The sequence below is a fragment of the Martes martes genome, assembly GCF_963455335.1.
Source record: "Martes martes genome assembly, chromosome: 11".
NCBI lineage: Eukaryota > Metazoa > Chordata > Mammalia > Carnivora > Mustelidae > Martes > Martes martes.
Genome location: NC_137899.1, coordinates 38099575 through 38120725, shown reverse-complemented (window position 1 = coordinate 38120725; position 21151 = coordinate 38099575). Strand labels below are relative to the sequence as shown.

At 36.3% G+C, this 21151-nt stretch overlaps 1 protein-coding gene across 2 annotated transcripts in view; it reads right to left on the bottom strand.

The window, feature by feature from the left end:
- Positions 1–2333: 2333 nt before the first annotated feature.
- The window catches only part of ANKIB1 (ankyrin repeat and IBR domain containing 1), a 153525-nt gene continuing 134707 nt past the window's right edge, over positions 2334–21151 (bottom strand). For both annotated transcript variants that reach the window (XM_080818598.1, XM_080818599.1), the window contains 9 exons: positions 17589–17723; positions 16500–16586; positions 16343–16409; positions 13770–13915; positions 12582–12760; positions 11690–11741; positions 7319–7433; positions 5854–5987; positions 2334–5501 (listed from right to left, as the gene is read on the bottom strand). In XM_080818598.1, coding sequence (XP_080674724.1) covers positions 4758–5501; positions 5854–5987; positions 7319–7433; positions 11690–11741; positions 12582–12760; positions 13770–13915; positions 16343–16409; positions 16500–16586; positions 17589–17723 — 1659 coding nt within the window. In that variant the 3' untranslated portion in view covers positions 2334–4757. The remainder of the gene's footprint in view (positions 5502–5853; positions 5988–7318; positions 7434–11689; positions 11742–12581; positions 12761–13769; positions 13916–16342; positions 16410–16499; positions 16587–17588; positions 17724–21151) is intronic.

The following is a 21151-nucleotide window of genomic DNA, read 5'->3' as shown; positions in this document are numbered from 1 at the left end:
TGGGGAGGAAACTTAACTGTTCCATGGCAGGGGTGATGCCTGTCAGCATCCAGAGAGAACCAGGGCCCAGGGGCTTCTTTCTTCTCCACCCCCACCCAGCACCTCTGTCACTCCAGCACTTAGCACCTTGTCATCATTGCCAGCTGTGAGGGCCACCTGCGCTGCGTGCACTTTTGCATGTGAACAGTGCCACGACTGCTTGCAGCCCAACCACACGCACTTTTAAACTTTTGGTCCATCCAAAGCTCTCAATCAAAAAGCAAGGTTCTTATCACTGATACCATTTATTTTCTGTTTGGGGACTCCTTGACTCAGGAACTATATCAGCCTTTCAGATAGTCACAGAAACTGCTGATTCCTTGTCATGAAAATATTCCTTCCTCTGCCTGCCTGCAGGAGTCACCTACCACCAAGGCACCATTTGGGCAGCTTGTTTCAGTCCTTGCTTTTTTGGCTAAGCCTTTAAACATTGGCTCAACTTCTGTTCAGTAATAAGTAGGACAGTGGGAACCCTTCCTCTCCCCATTAACCCTCATCTGTCACTTGGGGAGAGCATTCACCACCAGACAGATTCCAGGGAGTCTTATATTCCCAAATCTGACCCATGGTTCCTTCCAGAAAAATCACATCTCTGTCAGCATTCCATCTCCTTTGCCAAAACTGTCAGGCCTGGGATTTGATTTTACCCTATCGGTAAGAACCAGTAAGTAAGCTGGCCTGTCACAGTATCATGGATGCAGACAGAAGACAAGACTCTTGGGTCAGAGGCCAAGGATCTTATTTAGCACTCATGACACAGCCTGCAGAATGAACATCGGCATGTTTGTGGCAGTTCCCCTTGTCTCTAGTTCCAATGGGCCCGGATGGATGCCAAGCATGCAGCAGAGAAACACTGAGGGTGAGGAATCTACTGCTTTTACAGCATACTCCCTGTCCTCAAGGTTACTAACTACATAAATCCTGAGAAATACCCAGGCAAAACTGTTGTCAGGCCTTGCAGTCTTGGGACACCGAGCAAAGTGTGTGGGCACAGAAGAGGTGCAAGAGAACTGGACTGTCTTGTCTGACAATTAGCCTTTCCTATATTGTGTCGTTCATCCTTTCATGTATGTATCTCTCATGCTCTCTGTAAACTGATGCCTTGCGCACTCTAGGCCCTTGTGCAATAGCTGGCTACAAAATGACACACAGCCCAATCTAGAATATCTTCATACTACAGTTTCAAAGACTGAAGGATAAGCCCTTCAAAAGTTTGCCCACCACTCAGTTTGTCAGCCACCTGTCAGTCCTAAGTGGAACAGAGAGCTAAAGAAAATTTTTCTGGTTCATCTTTCTTTAATAACTATGATGACTGCCCATTCCTAAAATAATGATGGTCACTCAGTAGTCTAGAAAGAGCCACTTCTATTTTTCTAGAAAGAAATCTACCTATTGTGGTGAGAGGGTGATGGCTGACAAGGCAGTAACATACTGTTGCTAAAAAGAAGACCCAGTGATTATCCTGATGGCCCAATGCTGAGATAATACCACTCAGCCCCAGTGCAGAGCACATGACAATTTTTTTTCCTATGGAGTTTTTATTTCAGCCTTAAGAAATACTCCCCAAATCTGCTATTTAGATTCCAAGATTTTACTCTTCAGAGATACACTAACTATAACTGTTTTAAGATTACAAGCAAACTTCCGTTAAGTCTCAGGTTTTAATTCATGACAGGTAAACAACAACGTTTTAGGACTAAATGGAGAACAAAAATGGGATCAGTGGCTGCAGTAAACAACATCTGAAGAATAATTCAGCAGATGGACATTAGTGGTTAAGTTTCAGATCCACAGAATGAAAAGCATAAATATGACGACATGACTAAGTGGTTATCACCGGCAGACTCCGTGAAACCTGAAGTTTAGATGCACAGGGCTGTTTCGGTAACTCAGAAGGGAGAGAATAATAAAATGGTGGTGCTTCTATGCATATGGCACACAAAATTCTTCCTGTCCTATTCACAAAATACCTTAAAATTCTATCTTTTTCTGTGTGTTTCTACTGGAGAGTTCAAGGAAAAATCATACTTTTCTCCTGAAAGCTGCAGTGATGCAAATAAAAGGAGCACTGAAGTCAAAACGTTTTAACACATTGTCATGCAGTGTTTTGGAGTTTATCTTTGGGGTATAAAATACTCAGGAAGTGGGCGGGTGTAAAAAAATATTAGGCACTAATCAATTACATGTAAGAACCAAATTAATCCCATTTATTGGAGGGCATTTAATTTGAAGAAAATCAGCTTCCTGACTTGGTTAAAACAAAGTCTATAATGTAATGAGACAAAAGTGAAGTGGTTTAAGTAATAAATGTTTAATCAAAGAATTTTACATATTATTAACAGCATTCATTTGGCCAAACATCTACACGTTTGTAGAATCCTACTGTATATAAAGTGGGAATGTATCAAGTATAGACTATGAAAGTGCAAATAACAAGTCAAGGTTAGAGTAATTTTTTTTTTAACATTATAAAATTAACTTGTTTACAAAATAGGCTTTGCCAAACTTTATTTCTGAATTGTAAAGTCAATGACTGTGTTGTTTTTAAAATATGTACCAAGGAAATACAAATTGAATAATGATCATTTTTCATGCTCAGGAGATAACAGCACAGAAACAAAGGGTACTGCACAAGGTGCAAGGAGTTGGAACCCATCACATACACTGTCTCCACACAGACCACTCTTTCTCACCTTATTGCAGCTTTGCAAGACGCCTCGATGTAATACAAAGACTCTTCCTATTGAAAAATTACAACTTGGTCTAAAAACTGATTGGTGTCGATTATTTTTAATCCAAAATAATTTGTAAAAAAATCCCTTAATGGACTGTTTCAGTTTAATATACAGTAATACACTGTAGACAAAGTTAATATTTTCCCCAACTAGTTTAATGGGGATTGATATCGATGTTTCTGGTAACTGGGGAAATAAAAGCTAATGTGGACCTTTGATATCCATGGCACAGGAGCAATTCACACACAGTTTATTCCAAGGGAACCTGGGGAATATTAAGTATTCTAATATAATGGTCTAGCCATATGAATTCGAAGGACAAGAATTTCAAAAGCAGGTTCTGGAGAAAAAAAAATCAAAAACCGTAATCACAACTCACATGGATATCAATAATAATATAACCTTTTACCCAGCCCAGGACTTGCCTGTACACGCTCAGTACCGAAATTTTGGTATCTGTAGATTTCTGGTAAGAATCTGGCAAAACATTAAATGGAGTGTTGCATATCTATTTTGTTTGTCTTATGCTAGTTTTGATAATACATAAGTAAAACAGCCATTCCAACAGTTTACTCTAGTTTTAATTACACACTGTACCATTGTATCTTAATTACAACTATGACCAGTATTTTCTTCACAGTAAGACACTGATAACTAGGAAGTTGATTTTTTTCAACACTAAACAGTAATCACACAGCAAATGAGTATTGTGCAATAGAACAAACACATGTCAGCATTTGCTATTAGGCAAACGAACTGTTTGAACATTTAGTTGTTATATTTACTGTAAAGGCAAGGCCATGGGTGGTTTTATGGAGGTCTTTGCAATTCATAGCATAGTTACTTCAGAAGAGACACTGAAATTTGAATTACTCACTTATTTAACTGGCAACTATCCATTTAGTTAGGCAAAGGCACAGTAACATGTTGCGCAGGATGTTTTATTGAATTTTTTAATAATTGTGGGATTTACTATAACTCATGAAAACTCCACGGTTTTTTCTATTTTATAAAACACTTACCATTAAAAGTAATTGCACCCATTAGTAATTAGAATGCACTGTAAAAGTGTGAAAACAAAGAACTATGATTGCACTTCCAATAAAGTGTCTCTTAAAATACAGCACCGCTGTTGCTAATCAACTGTATTTTAATATTAAAATAAACTGTTTTTAACAGCAGCATTAGGTTTAGTTAACTTAAGCTACAGGCTACATTTATTTAAATGCAGTCTCCATGGCAACAAAAGCCCATTCAATTCTGGAATATCACTGCTACCAAGTGGCACCTTTAACCTCCAGGAAGGCCGAGACTCCTCTGGAGCCCTCCAGGACACTGCATACCTACACGCCTTGTTAGTCAGCGCATGAGTCAGTTTGGCACAAGTGGACTGTAATAGACATGACAAGAAATCTTTGATTCATGTGAATATGAAAACTACACTGTGGTAGATGTAGCACTAAGGAGAAGCCTTGGATACCTCAGTTCACACTGCTCACACAGAAAGGAAGAAGGTGATGGAAGAGCACAAACAGACCGAGGAACGAAATGTTATTAGATTTGTCCAAAATAACTTCTAAAATGAAGAAAACTTTTTTCTTTAAAAGAGGAAAAACCACCCAAGGATTAGGGAGTAAGCCTTTAATTTAAACGTTCAATTTAAGTATTGCCAACCTTAGGCTAAACAGAGGACTGCACTTTCTCAGAATGTGGAATCTGGCCTACTCATTCCATTTGTGTTTCTCTTACTCTTCTTTTTTGTCGGCACAAAAGGGAAAAGCTATCCCATTAAATACACAAGAAATTCCCTGTAAGGTTAAAATCAGAAATGAAGCTACCGTTCAAGGGAACTCCTTCGTATTCAACCCTAATGTCAGTGGTTTAAAATTGAGTTGGAATTGAGTTGGTCAAGTCTCTATAAAGCATCCTCCACTAGAATCCCATCTGTACCTGTGACTCATTTAGAGCCCAGAGGTCTGCAGTTCACACTAAATGGACTTGTTCAAGCCAGTCACTGGAGGTTTGAGGTGTTTGACTTGAAACATCTGAACCATCCCCCTTGTTGGCTGCCTCATTACCACTACTGCCAGCTAGAGATGCGGCCTCCCCAGCCAGAGTATTTTCTTCCAAAGGATTTTCTTCTTCTATTTGGGTTCCTCTACCTTCACTGACCACAGCATCTTCAAACACTGAATCTTCTTCTGGAGGCACCAGTTCCACATCCCTTACACCTTCTGACTCATCTTTGACACAGGGAAGCTGAGAATCTGCACTGATTTCTGTAGCTGCTGGAGGAATCAGGGCAATACTCTGAGGGTTCATGTCATGAAACCAAGCCATGATATTGCCAAGGAGATTGTCATTGATGTTGGCGTCCTGGCCAGCTGAGTCGGGGTCACTGGATGAGGGATAGAATTCACTTCTTGCCTCACTGAGAGGGTGTGAACTCAGAGTGTCAGTTGAAAATGGGTCACTTTCTGTTCCTAATCTCATGAGGCTGTCACCAAGTTCCAACAGCTCAGAGCTGCTCAACGCTGCCCGAGGGCTATCTGTGTTCCTGGGGACCGAGTCTAGCCTGGAAGGTAAAGAGGTGCCTATAGCTCCTAAGGATGCCTCATTACTGAGGAGGTCTCTATTTTCCTCATCAATGGCCAGCCCGGATTCTTGCAGTGATAACTGTATTGCAAGAAGTATATTGGGATCATCTTCATCCAAGGAACTCAGAGCCTGAGGTGACAGAAAGTAAAATCACTTTAAAATTTTAAAGGAAAAATGATTTAACTGAATAAGGTTTAGCACCTACTCTTTTCCCAAAGATAATAAATATTACCTTTATTTATACACAATTATTGTGTTATCTACTCAAATCTTATTTTAATTTTTTCCTTGACCATGCTAAAGAGAAAAAAGAATCCTTAAGAGAACTCTGAAATTTAAGAATCTTCCCCGGTATCACATCTCTGAAACAAAGGTTTTAGAATGAAAAGAAGAAAAAGGAAAGCAATAAAAGTTAAAATAGGAAGCCATGCTAAACAGAGTAAGAGCATGAACGGGTGACAAGGCTGCCCAGGAAGGCTACCTGAAGAGAGTCCTGGTTTTCAGAGCGACTGGCAGGGGTGTAGTCGCGTAGGGAAGAGCTGTGCAGCACGCTCATAGACGCAGAGCTCACCACCGAGGCACCAGGCCTGCGGCCACTGCCACCATCCGGGATGTCTGTTTCAAAGCAAGTGGAACCAGAGACAATTTAGTCATACAAAATTTCACCCATCTTTTTTATTCGGCCAACAATTTCTCTTTTGGTGCTGTCGAAAACCCGTGTTCACTTAATCTTTCAGAGGTTTCTCCTCCATATTTGTCTCATCAAATATATCTAATACTGGGGCATCTGGGTGGCTCAGTCAGTAAGGCATCCGACTTTTGATCGCAGCTCAGGTCTTGATCTCAGGGTTGTGAGTTCAAGTCCCACACTGGGCTCCAAAAAGGGGTGCTAACTGGCTTTCTTATTTAGAAAAAAAATTACATATATGTAATGATACATATATGTAATTTTCCTGTTTATGTATATATATGTATATATACACACATATATCTAACATTACTACTTCAAACACATGATTGTTCTTTATATTTTTGTTTGCACTATATACGGTTCTATTAATAAATAATGGAAGTGCTACCACCCATTCCTCTTTTTTTTCCTTAAACAATAACAAACAAAACTAAGGAATTTTGGCATTACAATAGCCTGAAGAACAAATCTTTAGGCTCATTGAATCTGATATATTAAAGATGATATGCTGACATGATAGTCTGAAGATTTTCCATTAACATTTAAGAGTTGATAATTAAAAATCATATATCTCTAATACCAGAAATCTTTTATTTTTATTTTTTAAAGATTTTATTTATTTATTTGACAGAGAGAGATCACAAGCAGGCAGAGAGGCAGACAGAGAGAGAGGGGGGGCTCCCTGCTGAGCAGAGAGCCCAATGCGATGTGGGGCTCTATCCCAGGACCTTGAGCTGAAGGCAGAGGCTCAACCCACTGAGTCACCTAGGTGCCCCAATCTTCTCTCTTTTAAAGAATGTTTAGAGGGGGACTGAGGCTAGGAGAAAAATATTCCATGAACACAGTAACAGTAATCAAGAGCTACAATTTATTGAGTGCTCACTAGGTGCTACCAGTGTGTAAGGCTTTCTACATGCATTCTCTCATTTACTGCTCATGGGGAGCCCACAAAGCGGCACTGTTATTATTGCTTCTTTGGAATGAGGAGACTGAAGCTTGGAGATGTTAAGTGAACCTGACTAAAGTTTCACACTGACACACAGCAGGGAAGGGGTCACGAATCCATGTCTGGCTGACTCCCACAGCCCAAGTTCTTGATCTCCCTGGATTTCTGTGCCATGTGACATCTGAAGCATCTGCATATTGAGTGTATATCTGAACTACAAACCGTTTCACAAACATTTAGATTAGCCAGTTTTTAAGAACGAATTCAGGAGAACCAAGAGACTAAAACACAGCCAGCTCAAGAGCTTACCTAAAGTGCTCTCACTCGGCTCCTCTGGGTCCGGAGGGCTACTGAGCAGACTGTGCACATCTCCTCGACGGCGCTGCTGTCTGTGCCTCCTCCGGTACTGAAATTCAGCATATTCCTGCATAAACCAAAGGTTATAAAATACAGGAGAGCATGCAATTTTTCTAATGCAAATAAAACAAACAATACACTTTTTTCCAGGAAAAAAATGTGTGATTTTATATACATATTATAAAATCACTTGGCTTTGACTAAAGAAACTCCAGGTTTTGCCATGCCAATGAAAAACAAAAGGTAAAATGGAAAAAGAAAAAAATTCAAATAGTCATTACGACTGCCTGGATAACTTGGGAATACTTGCAAGCTCCAATGCTAGGTCATAACTGAGCTTTAGTTCATGTGCTTGGGTCTTGTTACCTAATATGATGAGAACTATAATGATTTAACTAATTTAAGTTAGGATCTTTACTAAGATAAGGTAGGCTCTTGGAGGTTTAGTTTTTAAAAAGCAACTGTGACATGTGCAATAGAAAGAAAAAAAAAAGACAATGAAGAGCATACACTGTCAAGTACTTGTCAGACTATTAGATTTTGTATTCTTTGGGAAGACTACATACCATACTCAGAAGTTACATGGTTAAGTTAAATGAAAAATGTAAAGTTAGCTTTAAAGCTAAGATGTTACTTGGCTTCCTTCCTATATTAACTAATACATGGGGTTATCTATGACATGGGAAGGAGGAAGTGTTTTCTGTGTAGCATATGGGAAGAACACAGGTTTGGGCAAGGCAGAACCTGTGGCGACCTGCTACTTCTTGGGTACAAACATACTTTTCCACATTTTAGTGACAGAAAATTCTAGGAGAGAGGCCAGTTAGTGTGCATGACACCAGCATGAATAGGCTAATTTTGAGAACGACTGTAGAATCTTTCAGTGATAAATGTTAAGATACTCAGGTTTATGATCATCCTGCTGACCCTGGGATATTTGAAATGCTTATATTGTGAAAAGACCACAATAAATGAAGGGAAGTTTTACATCACAAATAAAGTTTTCACATCATACCATTCAAGTCAAATTTATTTAAACTCCATCTGTGTAAACAATAAGAAGTGGGAGGCATCGTACCAGGTTAGAAACCAAGAAAGACAATACAGGTCCTCAGGGGGATTATTTAGATTCTTCAAGCTGCGGTATGATTTCCTCTTTTTCTGGAGGCCCATGATCCCAAACTGGATGGTGTTTATTTATTTATTTAATTAAACGTTTTAATTATTTACTTTAGAGAGAGGATGTGAGCAGGGAGGGACGGAGGGGGAGGGAGAGGGAGAGAGCATCTCAAGCAGACTTCATGTTGAGTGTAAGCCTAACCTGGGGCTCAATGTCACAACCCCAAGATCATGACCTGAGTGGAAACCAAGAGTCAGACGTTTAACTGACTGAGTCACCCAGACACCTCTCAAGGTTTATATTTAAGGAGAATTTGTTTACTTTGTACACTTGATGGTGGTACAAAGAGTTATTCTTAATTAAATGAACTATTACTGACCACAGAATATACATATTCCGAATTTAAGAAAATTAAAATTTGGTTTAAAAACAACTATAAAGGAAACTTGATTTATTTATAATTATTCTGATAGAAAACTCAATAGCATTCTCTCATGATGCAACAGGCTTAAAAATTTGATCTCATAAAATTAAATTTATCTGAAAATTCCTAAGAATTCCTAGATTTTAAAAAAAGATTTATTTATTTATTTGAGAGAGAGAGAGAGAAGTACATGCATGAGGGGGAAGGACAGAGGGAGAGGGAGAGTCCAAGTAGACTCCCTGCTGAGTGCAGAGCTTCATGTGGGGCTCCAGCCTACAACCCTGAGATGATGACCTGAGCCAAAACCAAGAGTTGGATGCTCACCTGATCACACCAGGTGCCCCAGAATTCTAGATTTTTAAGAAAACATTTGAAAAGGCTTTAGCTGGTATACTACGAATGGTTCGAGAGTACTAAGGTTACAGAGAATATTAAGAAATCTTGAGATTTATAGAGGGAAAAGCTGCCAGGAGATTTTTGCTGAGCACCAATCTGTCAGTGACTTAAATCCTTCCAGAACTTTCACGAAGTAGATAGCATCACCCGCATTTTAAAGAGGAGAAATTTAAGGAAGAACACAGTCTAAATTTTAATAAGTTACAAAACTCAACCTTGAACTCAGGTGTCCCTTGGCCTTGAACACTGTGCTCTTTCCTCTGGGTTCCATGGCCTTTAAAGTAGTATAAAATAATTATGATTGTCACTGACTCATTCAATTCAATTAAAAAAAGAGTAAGATGGTATTAACTTTACTGAAAAAAGAAGCCTATTGGAGTTTGGTAACATTATTATTTTTCTTTGCAAGAGTATATATGAAGGCAAAGAGCTAATTTTTCAAGATACTATTTTGGCAGTTACTTGATAGTCACACGCATGCAGATCTTTAGTTTCACGCTACATGGTAATGCTTTAGACTTCCAAAAAGATTTACATAAAAGCTTGGTGTATCTGTGTGCCAAAGACTTTAAAGAAGAGAAAAATAATAGTTAAAAATAAGTAGTTAAATAATTCTTATAAAACATTAACATATAAAAAATAAATTTAAGAAAGAAAAGTTACTTATACTTTCACAATTCTCAATCTCTGGAGAACAAGAGCTCAATATTTTTATTAATAAATATTCACATGTGAGGTGGCAAGCTTTTTTTTTTTTTTTAAACAAAATGAATCTGTGTCAGTCACATTAGGAGGCCTTCAATATTCAAGGACAAATATTTAGGATTCCTAAAGTTACTATCAGAGCAAGGAGCTGCAAGATGATGCATACATGACTATGAATACACTGGTAAAGGTTTTATTTTTGCTCAAATACAGCTAAACTGTGTTTATACCTTGAAGTACTGAAATCTTTAGTACTCTTTTTTTGATAATTGATGCTTGTTTTTTTATGCTTTTAGGTAGAATTTTCCATATTATCCTCAAAGCTGTAATTATAACAGAATAATAAGCATAGGATCAAGTAAAGGTTCATAATTTTTTTTACAATGGAAATTTCATTAATATATTGAATTCTCTTTGCAATTTAAGTGAATTTAAAATTTTTGAAAGCACAAATGGTTTTCTCAAAGTCAGTATTTTCTTGAATATATCTACCAATACAAAAAAGGCCACAAGGTGATTGCAAGTATCCTCAGCAGCTGAAAAGGGAAAGTATCTGATTTAAATAAGCCACAGTCATTTCTGGACCATAATTAATTTCATTCTCTTTCAGTTGAGATAACAAATGGACTGTAAATGACAAAGGTTTCACTATTTGTCCTGCTCCCTTCCAAGAACTAAGTTAAAAGGTTATTATAACATAAACATTAGATATATACTAATGTTTTAGAAGGAGAGACAGAAATAGAACTGCTAAAACCATTTAAAATCTGACTCAACAGTGACAGTGGCAATTTAAATCTCAGAAAATAGCAATGTGATTAAGATTTTCACTCTATCTTATTTTTATTTGTGGTAACTGCTTTTTGCAGTGTTAGTACTTCAAACAGTTAATACTGTTTGTATTTTAAAATCTATCAATTACAACAACGAAAAAAACCCAAGAAGAGGGTGAAAATCTTAAAGAGAAAGAGAACTAAGCGAAGCATTTCTTTCTGCATCAACATTATTAATGTCAAGTTTCCACCTTAGAAACTGATTATAAATCAATTCAATCACGCTGTTGTAGTAACTTTAAAAAAATGGACTGTGCAGGTTCTTCATAGATCCAGACTGAAATAATATTACAACAAATATATAATACATTTCTTTCTTTTTTTTTTTTCCAAGATTTTTATTTATTTGACAGAGAGAGAGATCACAAGTAGGCAGAGAAGCAGTCAGAGAGAAAGGGAAGCAGGCTCCCCACCGAGCAGAGAGCCCGATGGGGGGCTCAATCCCAGGACCCTGAGATCATGACCGAGCTGAAGGCAAAGGCTTAACCCTCTGAGCCACCCAGGTGCCCCATATAATACATTTCTGATAAATAAAATTTGTATCTCAACCAATTTGAAGTGATGTTTCAAAATATATGCCATAAGTTGGCCTTAATTCTGACTGCTCAGTAATTAAAAATAATAAGGGGAAAGCATTTAATAATGTGATGATAGTCCAATACCACAAATAGCTAAATGTAGATTCTACTGAGGCATTTTTATTTAATACAAAAGACAAAAACCACTACTGACAATCTCAGTAGGATTTAGAATAGATAAGGGTGGAAATGCAAGCAGGATTTCATGAAGGAAAAATATAATTAAAAAAACAAAACAAAACCCCTGTCCCCCCACAAAGCAATTACCTCAGGTGATGCAAATCCTAAATATTCCCAATCCCATGTTCCACCAGCAAAGCTACAAAGAAATTAGACATACCATTTGATTTATTATCATTACTACAAAGTATAATCAGACCCTCATCCCCTGAACATTACTTTGAAGTCCTCTGCTTGGAACATGCTTAACCAAAGTAGATCAACTACTGAATATAATTAAAATGATATTTTAATTCTTTCAAGTTCTAAATTGCTTTATGTTTGTGTAAAATGGTAGAAAAATAAAAATCATCACGCTATAACAGAATATTTTATGATTCCTTCTGTTTTTATAAGTGTTTATGTAATAAAAATAGGGTCCAAGGAATTTCTAATGCCTATAATTATTATGAATAAGAAAATAGGCTTCAATTTATAATGGCAGTAGTAGTGTAAGCATCTGAAACAAATAACCAAAACTTAACTGTTCTTTAATGGAAGAATATGAATCACTTAAATGACTTTATTAATATCAGATTTCCAATTTTTTCATAATCTCTTACGTAAAAATGTAAGTAAGACCATAACAAGTTGGCAAGGCTTCTAAATTTGACATTATAAGGTGCTTATGACTATCAGATCACTATATATATTACATATTTGAACTGATGCATTAGAGTACTTTGAATTATGAGTTCACCTGAAGTGTGAAATTAACCTAGCCTAATGTATTCCAAGAAACTACAGAAAGACAAACAAAAGAAAGACAGAAACAGTACTGTGGGGAAATCCCCCAAAAGAAGTTAAAATGCTTTTATTAGCTCTTTGTACTTTAGGTATAAGTAATTTCCAGGAATATGAACCCTAGTTAGATAAAAATTAACCTGGTGAAATTTGTGGCCGGAGCTAGGATGATTTCCATAGCATGCGTCCTTTTTACCTGCGCCTTGGAGCTTCTGGTGAGTCTGCAGGAGCAACTCCCCGAGCCACAGATGCCAGGAATTCTTGTCTCTTCTGCTGTACAAGGCATGCTGCCTTGATGATTTTGTGGCGGGGTGTGCGAAGGTAAGGCCTATTGACTTTTTGGGCAAGGTCTTCGGTGACCATTTCTAGGTCTGTCTATGGTAAGAAGAGAGAGAGAAAAAAGAAGGATTTTAGGCTGAGTAGGTTAGTCAATAGCAAATCCATTGTCTATCTGGTTTCTCACATAAATCTTACTCTTTTAAAGTCAGAAAGTAATCCAAATTATAAAATAACTTACTGCTTAGTATATATGTCTATTCTGCACATTTCAGGAAAATAAATTCAAAAGGCATTTATAACAACATAGTTGGTAAAGATTACAAATAAACAGTGAGTATGCCAGGTGTCTACAGGGAATTTATCACTTGTCTATGTGAAAATAAAAAAGTAAATTTTAAGGCATTGTACATGCAAATACATGATTGTGTAGTGCAGACTATATGGAAATGCTAAAGGAATTTGAGCCAAGGCAAAATCTCCGTGATCTGGGGTTAGATCTGAAAGGCTTCATGGAGAAAATTAATACTGAGCATTTTTGGAAGAAATGTAGGATATAACTTACTGGAGGACAGTTCAAAGAGGTGACATGAAAATTGTGGTAAGGGAAGAAAGTCTGGTGGATTAAAAAAAAAAAGGAATGTACAATCAAGTTGTTTAGCTACAGTGATGTCAATTGGCTTAGGTGTTTTTGTTTTTTAAATACTGTAACTTTTTTAGTTGTACTTTTAAAATAAACCAGTAAATAGCAACTTTCCCATCTAGTATATAATGTGATTTGTTTCATCTTTGAAGATAAAATTTCTAATTATATAATAAGAATTAGGCCAGATTTCAACATCAGCCAGTTTAAAACAAACAAATGTGTTAGAAAATGTCTGCATAGCTCAGAACTCACTCAGATCTGTAGTGGCAAATTTAAATACAAAAACATTTCAGTTTATTACTGGTAATTTTTCCTTTATTTAAAAACCATCCTAAAAACAAAAACAAAATTGTTTTCTAGTCACAGCCAAATTAGATAAAACTTAGTTAAGTCATTGAAAAAGGAAAAAATCCGTTTTCTAAAATAATTGCATTTAAATTTAATTTTAAAAAGATATCTTACTTGCATGAGTTCAAAAATTTCTTTCTTTGTGCTTTTAGGTTCTAAGAAAAATCCATATGGATAAGAACACTTGAGAATGCGTCGAGTTTTTAAGAGCACATGAACTGCATCTTCAATGAAAGTGGTATCTGGACAGCCTCCTTCAGCTATAAAGCAAATCAGGCACAGTGAAAAAAAAAAACTGTTTTGCAAATACGCTGTTATAAATTAATTAAACGACTGAGATTTATTAAAAAAACAACAAAGGACCTCTGTGAAGAAACTGTTTGAAGTAACTGTATGATAGTAATTATCTGAACCAGACTAAACACCTACACAAAACACTCATGTGTGGCTTGTCTGCATTTATAAATGAAGCACACACTGCAGTTGCCCAGGAGCACTGATGGCAATCATGAAGAAATGCATCCACTGATTCTGGATTCTGTTCACCCTGTTGGTTAAACAAATCTAGCTTTAGGCCAACTCTTTTTTACTATGTTTTCCAGGTTATCTCTAGTGAAACTTTGTTGATTAAAAATTAAAACAAACAGGGGCTCCTAGCTGGCTCAGTAGGAAGAGCATGCGACTCTTGATCCTGAGGTTATGAGTTTGAGCCCCATGTTCGGTAGAGAGATAACTAAAAAAAAAAAAACACACAAAAAACCTAAAAAAAAAAGGAATTAAAACAAATGCCCTGCTGAGTTTGCCAAAAACAAAACAAAACAAAACAAAACAAAACAAAAAACTCCCTCCTAATTATAATTATGCTTCTGCAAAAACACCGTAAGAAAAAAGATACAACATTCTGGGGGAACAACTGGATAACTAATGCTAGTAAATATATCAAGAAGAGAAAGAAATGGAAGAAGACTGAGGAAGAGGGGAGAAGAAACTGCCTTAATATCTGAGATGGTTCCTTCTCCAAGTATCATTATAACATTTTAACTTTCTCCTTAACTGCAAATAAACGGAAACTAAGGAGTAGAATGTAGATTCATAAATACTTTTGAAAGAAAGATTATTCTGCAGGCTTGTGGAAAAAAATTACATGTGTATGTACACACACTGATGTATAGACCATCCCAAAATATCCACCCTAGCAGAAGGATCTGAACTAAGAGGATATAAAAAAAGAAAAACAAAACCAACCACCACACACCCCTCACTATGACATGTGTAAGAAGTATGTGAAGTTTTGTTTCTTCCTTTCCAATCCTTATAACTTTTCTTTTTCATATTTTATTATGCAGTCTCGAACCTCCAGATGGTTGAAAAGCAGCAGTAATTCACATCTACAGATATTTATCGAATGTTTACTATGTGTCAGACACTGTTCTAAGCATTAGGGACAACCCAGTGATGTAAGAGACAAAAATCCCTGCTGAAGAACTATACAACCTGTGAGGGATTTTTCCTTTCCATTTTTACTGTGGGATTGCTTCTCGGCCTTTTGGCTATGATCAACTGTACTATCTGTTCTTATCATTTTTACTGTGGACAGTACTTCAAGAGTTTGATAATGGCAGTAAAGTGACATCATTCCTAAAGTCTAAAAACTAATATTAACAAGGAGACAAAGCTGCTATCGACACTTTCACCTACTCCAATTTATTTAATTTATGCTTACTATCTTAATTGGGAATTTGCCTCATGAAAAGGGTCTTACTTTTACAAACTGGAGCAAATACAGTTGCATTTTTACACTGAAAACCTTTTACATATAAACTATGATTATTTTTAAAATTTGACTTTTAAAAACAAACATGGTAGAACCTATACTCTGTGTGGTCATTATGAGATATTTTATATATATATATATATATATTTTTTAAAGATTGTATTTATTTATTTGACAGAGATCACAAGTAGGCAGAGAGGCAGGAGAGAGAGGAGGAAGCAAGCTCCCTGCTGAGCAGAGAGCCCAACGCGGGGCTCGATCCCAGGACCCTGGGATCACAACCTGAGCCGAAGGCAGAGGCTTTAACCCACTGAGCCACCCAGGCGCCCCGAGATATTATATTTTAATGATGCAACCAATACTCAATTATTCTTTCTGAATTTCTGTTTTAGGATCCATACTGGCCCTATCTCACGTCTTTGCTTTCAGATTCTAATGTTTGTTATTTACTAGTGAGATGATTTCTCCCAAAACTATATTTGACCTCCATTCCGTTAAACAGTCTGCTAAATTTTCTCAAGAATCTTTGGGAATTTAGTCACACTACAACTGGGTGACATGTGAATCTTGCTCTTTTGACTGGATTAAGGATGCCTTTTAGGGCTCACCCACTGTTTCTGACACTGTAGACCATCAGCAGTGGCACAGAGTAAAAAACCATATGTGTATTTATCTGCTAATGGTATACGCTGCATTAAGAGGAGCATATGAGATAAGCTGGGTAGAAAATCTAATTACAGAGGCCTCAAATGCTAAGCTGCACTCTGGGCTTCAGAGAACTCCAAGCAATACCAGAATGAACAATGCAGATAATAATGTATTCCCTGAAGGGCCTTAACCTCCTACCAATTAAGTGACTTAAGCATGGAAGGCTATTTTATATTAATTATCACACATACCACTTATAACTTACTTTCTTTGAGAGCTCTACTCAATTGCTCCATCTTTTCTTTGGCTGTTTTAAGAAGGCGTTGTTCTAACTAGAGGAATAGAAATAAATAGTTTATAAAATTTTCTTTATTTATTCCCAACAGTATCATTCAGAGCATTTGAAATGATTTGGGACATACCTGATAGCTATGCTCATGGTTTTTAAATCTTGTGTAATAGTGCATAAATCTGTCAAGTTCCTGAAATCGTTTGTGTTTTTTCTCAGCCTAGGAAACAAAAGTCCATAAATGACTTTTATAAATAAAGTACTAGCTATTAAATTGGGGACTTTTTGTCACTTAAAATTTTTATTAGTAATAGGTAGTAGTGCATACAGATATCACTATTTTGAGGCAAAAAAAAACCAAACAAAAAAAACCAGTACATTTTTAAGGCTACCAGAACAAAGTCCTGCATTTTTATTCTCTATGATAAATCACTAAATCCATGATCCCAGACCGTAAAGCAAATATGCCTCTCAAGTCCTACATTTATCAGATCTTCGATGTTTTATTATATTGCTTATTGCTACGGACTGAACTGTATCTCCCCAAAATTCATGTTGAAGCCCTAACCCCCAATATGAATGACTGGATTTGAAGATAGGGTCTATGAAGTGATAAAGGTTACATAAAGTCATTGGGGTGTGGCCCTAACCCAGTAGAATTATTGCTCTTTTAAGAAAAGGAAGAGACACCAGTGCTCTCTCTCTCCCTATCACGTGAGCATAGCAAAAGAGAGCCAGCCCTCTGCAAGCCAGGAAGAGAGTCATCACCAGAAGCTGAATTGGCAGGAATCTTGATCTTGGACTTCTTAGGCTCCAGAACTGTGAGAAATACATTTGTGTTGTTTAAGCCACTCAGTCTATGGTGTTTTGTTATGGCAGCCAAGCAGACTAAGAGACTTATATATTGTAACATAATACTGTGTTTTTGATATTAATGTTAAAATTTTTAAGTCATTATAGAGATAAGGATATATAAGACTTTATCCTTAACAAAAGAAAAAAAAGGAAAGTTAAAAAAAGAAAGCTCTCAAGTTGATAGCTCTATTTTATTTAAATTAAAGCTACTCTAAGTGTATTCAGTGGGGGGGGGGTAAGGAAAAAAAATAAAGTGTATTCAATTTAATGCCTCATTATGACAAAGATAGGAAAAGAAGACATGCAAAATACTCCCAAAGTAATTAAGTGGCTTAGCCAGAGGCCTTGATTTAACAGTTCCCTTTACCTCCACAGTCATTTCCTTGGATTGCTCCTCCACATGCTGAATGACTTCATAGCGAGTACATCTGTAATAACCTCCTGTGGAAGAACTATGCTTTTTCCATTCTTCTAGGCAAATCCAGCAAAAGTCATACTTGCACTTCAAAAGAAAACATATATGCAAACATCGCCCTGCATTAACATGCAAATTATTTTCTGATTTCTAGTCAACTACTTTGTAGTGATCCAGCAATTCTGCCTGTGTGACCAGGAACAAATCTTAAAGACATGCTGTCTTTTTCATCTTTCCTCTAGAGACCTTACCTGCACTACAGAAAGATGTGGGGGTAGTTTAAAATGACCGCTTGTAAGGATAAATTAAAATGTAAATCATAATATTATGAAGGAATATCAAGGAATCTTTAAAAATATCAATAGGCTATCTTTCCCAATAATAAAGACAAATACTGACAATGTTTCATTTTCAAGTGCATGGTAATCTTACTTTGGTACGTAAAGCTTCACCAGTCGTCATCAGAAGTTTTTCTAATGACTTTAACGGAACAAGTTTGAAAGGTTTCTAAGTAGAAAGACTGATAAAATCTGTTTCTTATTTTTAAGAAAATTTTGCTTTACTATCATAATTGGCCAATAATGCCAAAAATATGAGCTTTATAGTAGGAAAATAGATTTTTTTTTAATGTTTATGGATTTGGGGTCAGAGGGATCTTCCTATTTCAAGTCTGTCTTCTTCTGGTACTTTCGTGTGTGTGTGTGTGTGTTTTTTAAAGATTTTATTTATTTATTTGATAGAGAGTGAGAGAGAGAATGACAGGGGAGAAGGTCAGAGGGAGAAGCACTCCCCATGGAGCTGGGAGCCCAACGCGGGACTCTATCCCAGGGCTGTGGGATCATGACCTGAGCCAAATGCAGATGATTAACCAACTGAGCCACACAGGCGCCCCATGTTTGTTTGTTTTTTAAACATTTAAATATTTGCGCTGTTCAGAATTTATCTGGGTATACAGTATATAGTATGAATTAAACTTTATTTCTTTCCACACAGCTGCCAGTTGTCTCAATTATATTTATTGAACAGTCCATGTTTCTCCACCGCTGGAGATCCTCCTTTACCATATACTAAATTCCCACATATTTCTGTCTATTTTCTGGGCTTTTTATTAAGTTTCATTAATCTCTAGATTCATATGCCAGCACCATGCTATTTTAATTACTGAGCCTTAACGACAGGCTTACTATCTGACAAGGATAGTTCTTCCTCACTGTTCTTTTTCAGAGTTTTCCTAGCTTTTTTGCTTTGTTTTTCCATGTGAACTTTTGAATTAGCTTATCTAGATGCAGAAACAAAAACTGCTGGTATTTTCGTTCGAAACTTTCTATCTAACAACTTTGTTACCTTTCCATTTGTTTGTCATCTTTTGTGTCCTACAGATAGGTGTCTTAAAATTTTCTTCATATAAATTTTGTATATTTCTTAAGTTTCTTTCTAGATAAATGAGATCTTTCCTTTCAGTACATATTTTGTCTGGATATTTTTGGTATAAATGAAGGCTACTGCCTTCTGCATATTAATTTTGTACTCTGCTAATAAACTGAATTTTATTGTAGTTTTTAAACTGCTTCTTGTGGGTTTTCTAGGTATATAAACATGCTATCTGCAAAAAATGATTTTATTACTTCATTTCTAATTTTTAAATCTTTAATTTCTTCTTATTATCTAAATATGCTGACTGGTATCTCCAGTCCCATGTTAACAATATTTGTGATTGAGAGTATCCTTACCTTGTTCTTGATTTTAGTGAGAGTACCTCTAGTTTTCTCACTAAATATCATACTAACTTTTGCACTGAACTAGATTCATTTTTATCATACTAAGGAAGAGTCCATCTATTCTTATTTGAGTTTTTTAATAAAGAATGGTTGTTGGTTTTTTGTCAAATGCCTTTTTAGCAACTACAGAACATATATATGATTCTTCTTTGGCTCTACTAATAAGATGAGGTACCGCAATAGCTTTTTAAATATTGAATTATTCTTGTATTCCTGAAATAAACACATGGTCAATTACTTTTTGTTTATTAAATTTTTAAAAAATTGATAATCATTCTTTTTTTTTTTTTAAAGATTTTATTTATTTATTTGACAGACAGATCACAAGTAGGCAGAGAGGCAGGCAGAGAGAGAAGGGAGGAAGCAGGCTCCCCGCTGAGCAGAGAGTCCGATGCAGGGCTCGATCCCAGGACGCTGGGATCATGACCTGAGCCGAAGGCAGCTTTAACCCACTGAGCCACCCAGGCGCCCTGATAATCATTCTTTAAATGTATTCTTGTTGGATTATATGTGCTAAGATCTGTGGCTTCCCCACCACCCAATATCTTATTTAGGATTTATGCATTACTGTTCATAAGTAAGACTGATCTATAATTTTCACTTCATTTTTATAATCTTATTAATAAGTGCTAATATCAAGATTCTACTCCCTTTTAATAATTTGAAAGCTAGCTTGCTTTCTCTCTCTCTCTCTTTTTCTTAAAAACTACCAGAAACAGTTTAAGTCATATTAGAATTACCTATTCTTTAAAGGTTTGATAAAAATTCTATTGTGAAACTTAGGGCCTATTGCTTTAAAGTCGGTGGGGCGGGGAGATTGCTGAAAAACTTTCTTCTATGGAAATAAGTTTATTTGGATATTTCTTCTAGGGTCAGTTTTAATAAATTTTATGTTCTTAGAAAATCCATCCATTTCAAATCCAAGTTCAAATTTATCTGTAAGAATTTAGCAAAATTATCTACTATCATTTGTTTGCTTTATTTATTGATTAGTCCCCTTAATTCTTATATTGTGCATCTGAACTACCTCATCTCCACTTTTTCTTACATAAGTTTCGTGGTTTATCTTATTTTTTTCTTAAAAAAAAACAAACACTTTTGGATTTATTAGTTATACAGTTTTTCAATTTTCAACTCTACTGATTTCTGCTTTAAAAAAAGATCCTCCCGGGCCTCTGGGTGAGTCAGTCAGTTGAGTGTCTGCCTTTAGCTCAGATCATGAGCCCAGGGTCCTGGGATGGAGCCCCACATCAGACTCCCTGCTCAGCAGGGAGCTGCTTCTCCCCTTCCCTCTTCCTGTGGCTCGCCCTGCTTGTGCTCTCTCTCCCTCTCTGTCAAATAAATAAAATCTTTAAAAAAAAAAATCTTTCCTCGTGGTGTTCTTCAAGTTTATTCTGTTTTTCTAATTTTTTGAGTCATATCCTTAACGCATTCCTTATTTTGCACTGTTTTAATGAGGCCATGCACATTTCTGAGCATTGTTTTAGATACTGGTGCTCAGGTTCTGATAAAGTAGTATTTCCATTATCCTAGTTTTCTAGAAGTTCTTTAATTCCCACTTTTATTTCCTTTAACTCAAGAGTTGTTTGAGAGATCTGAAATTTCCAAATGAAAAGGGCTTTTATAACTTTATTATTAATTTCTATGTTATTCCATTCTATCAGACAATGTTGCTATTACCATATCTATTTTCTGCAGTATTACTGAGATTTTCTTTGATAATCAATGGTCAAATTT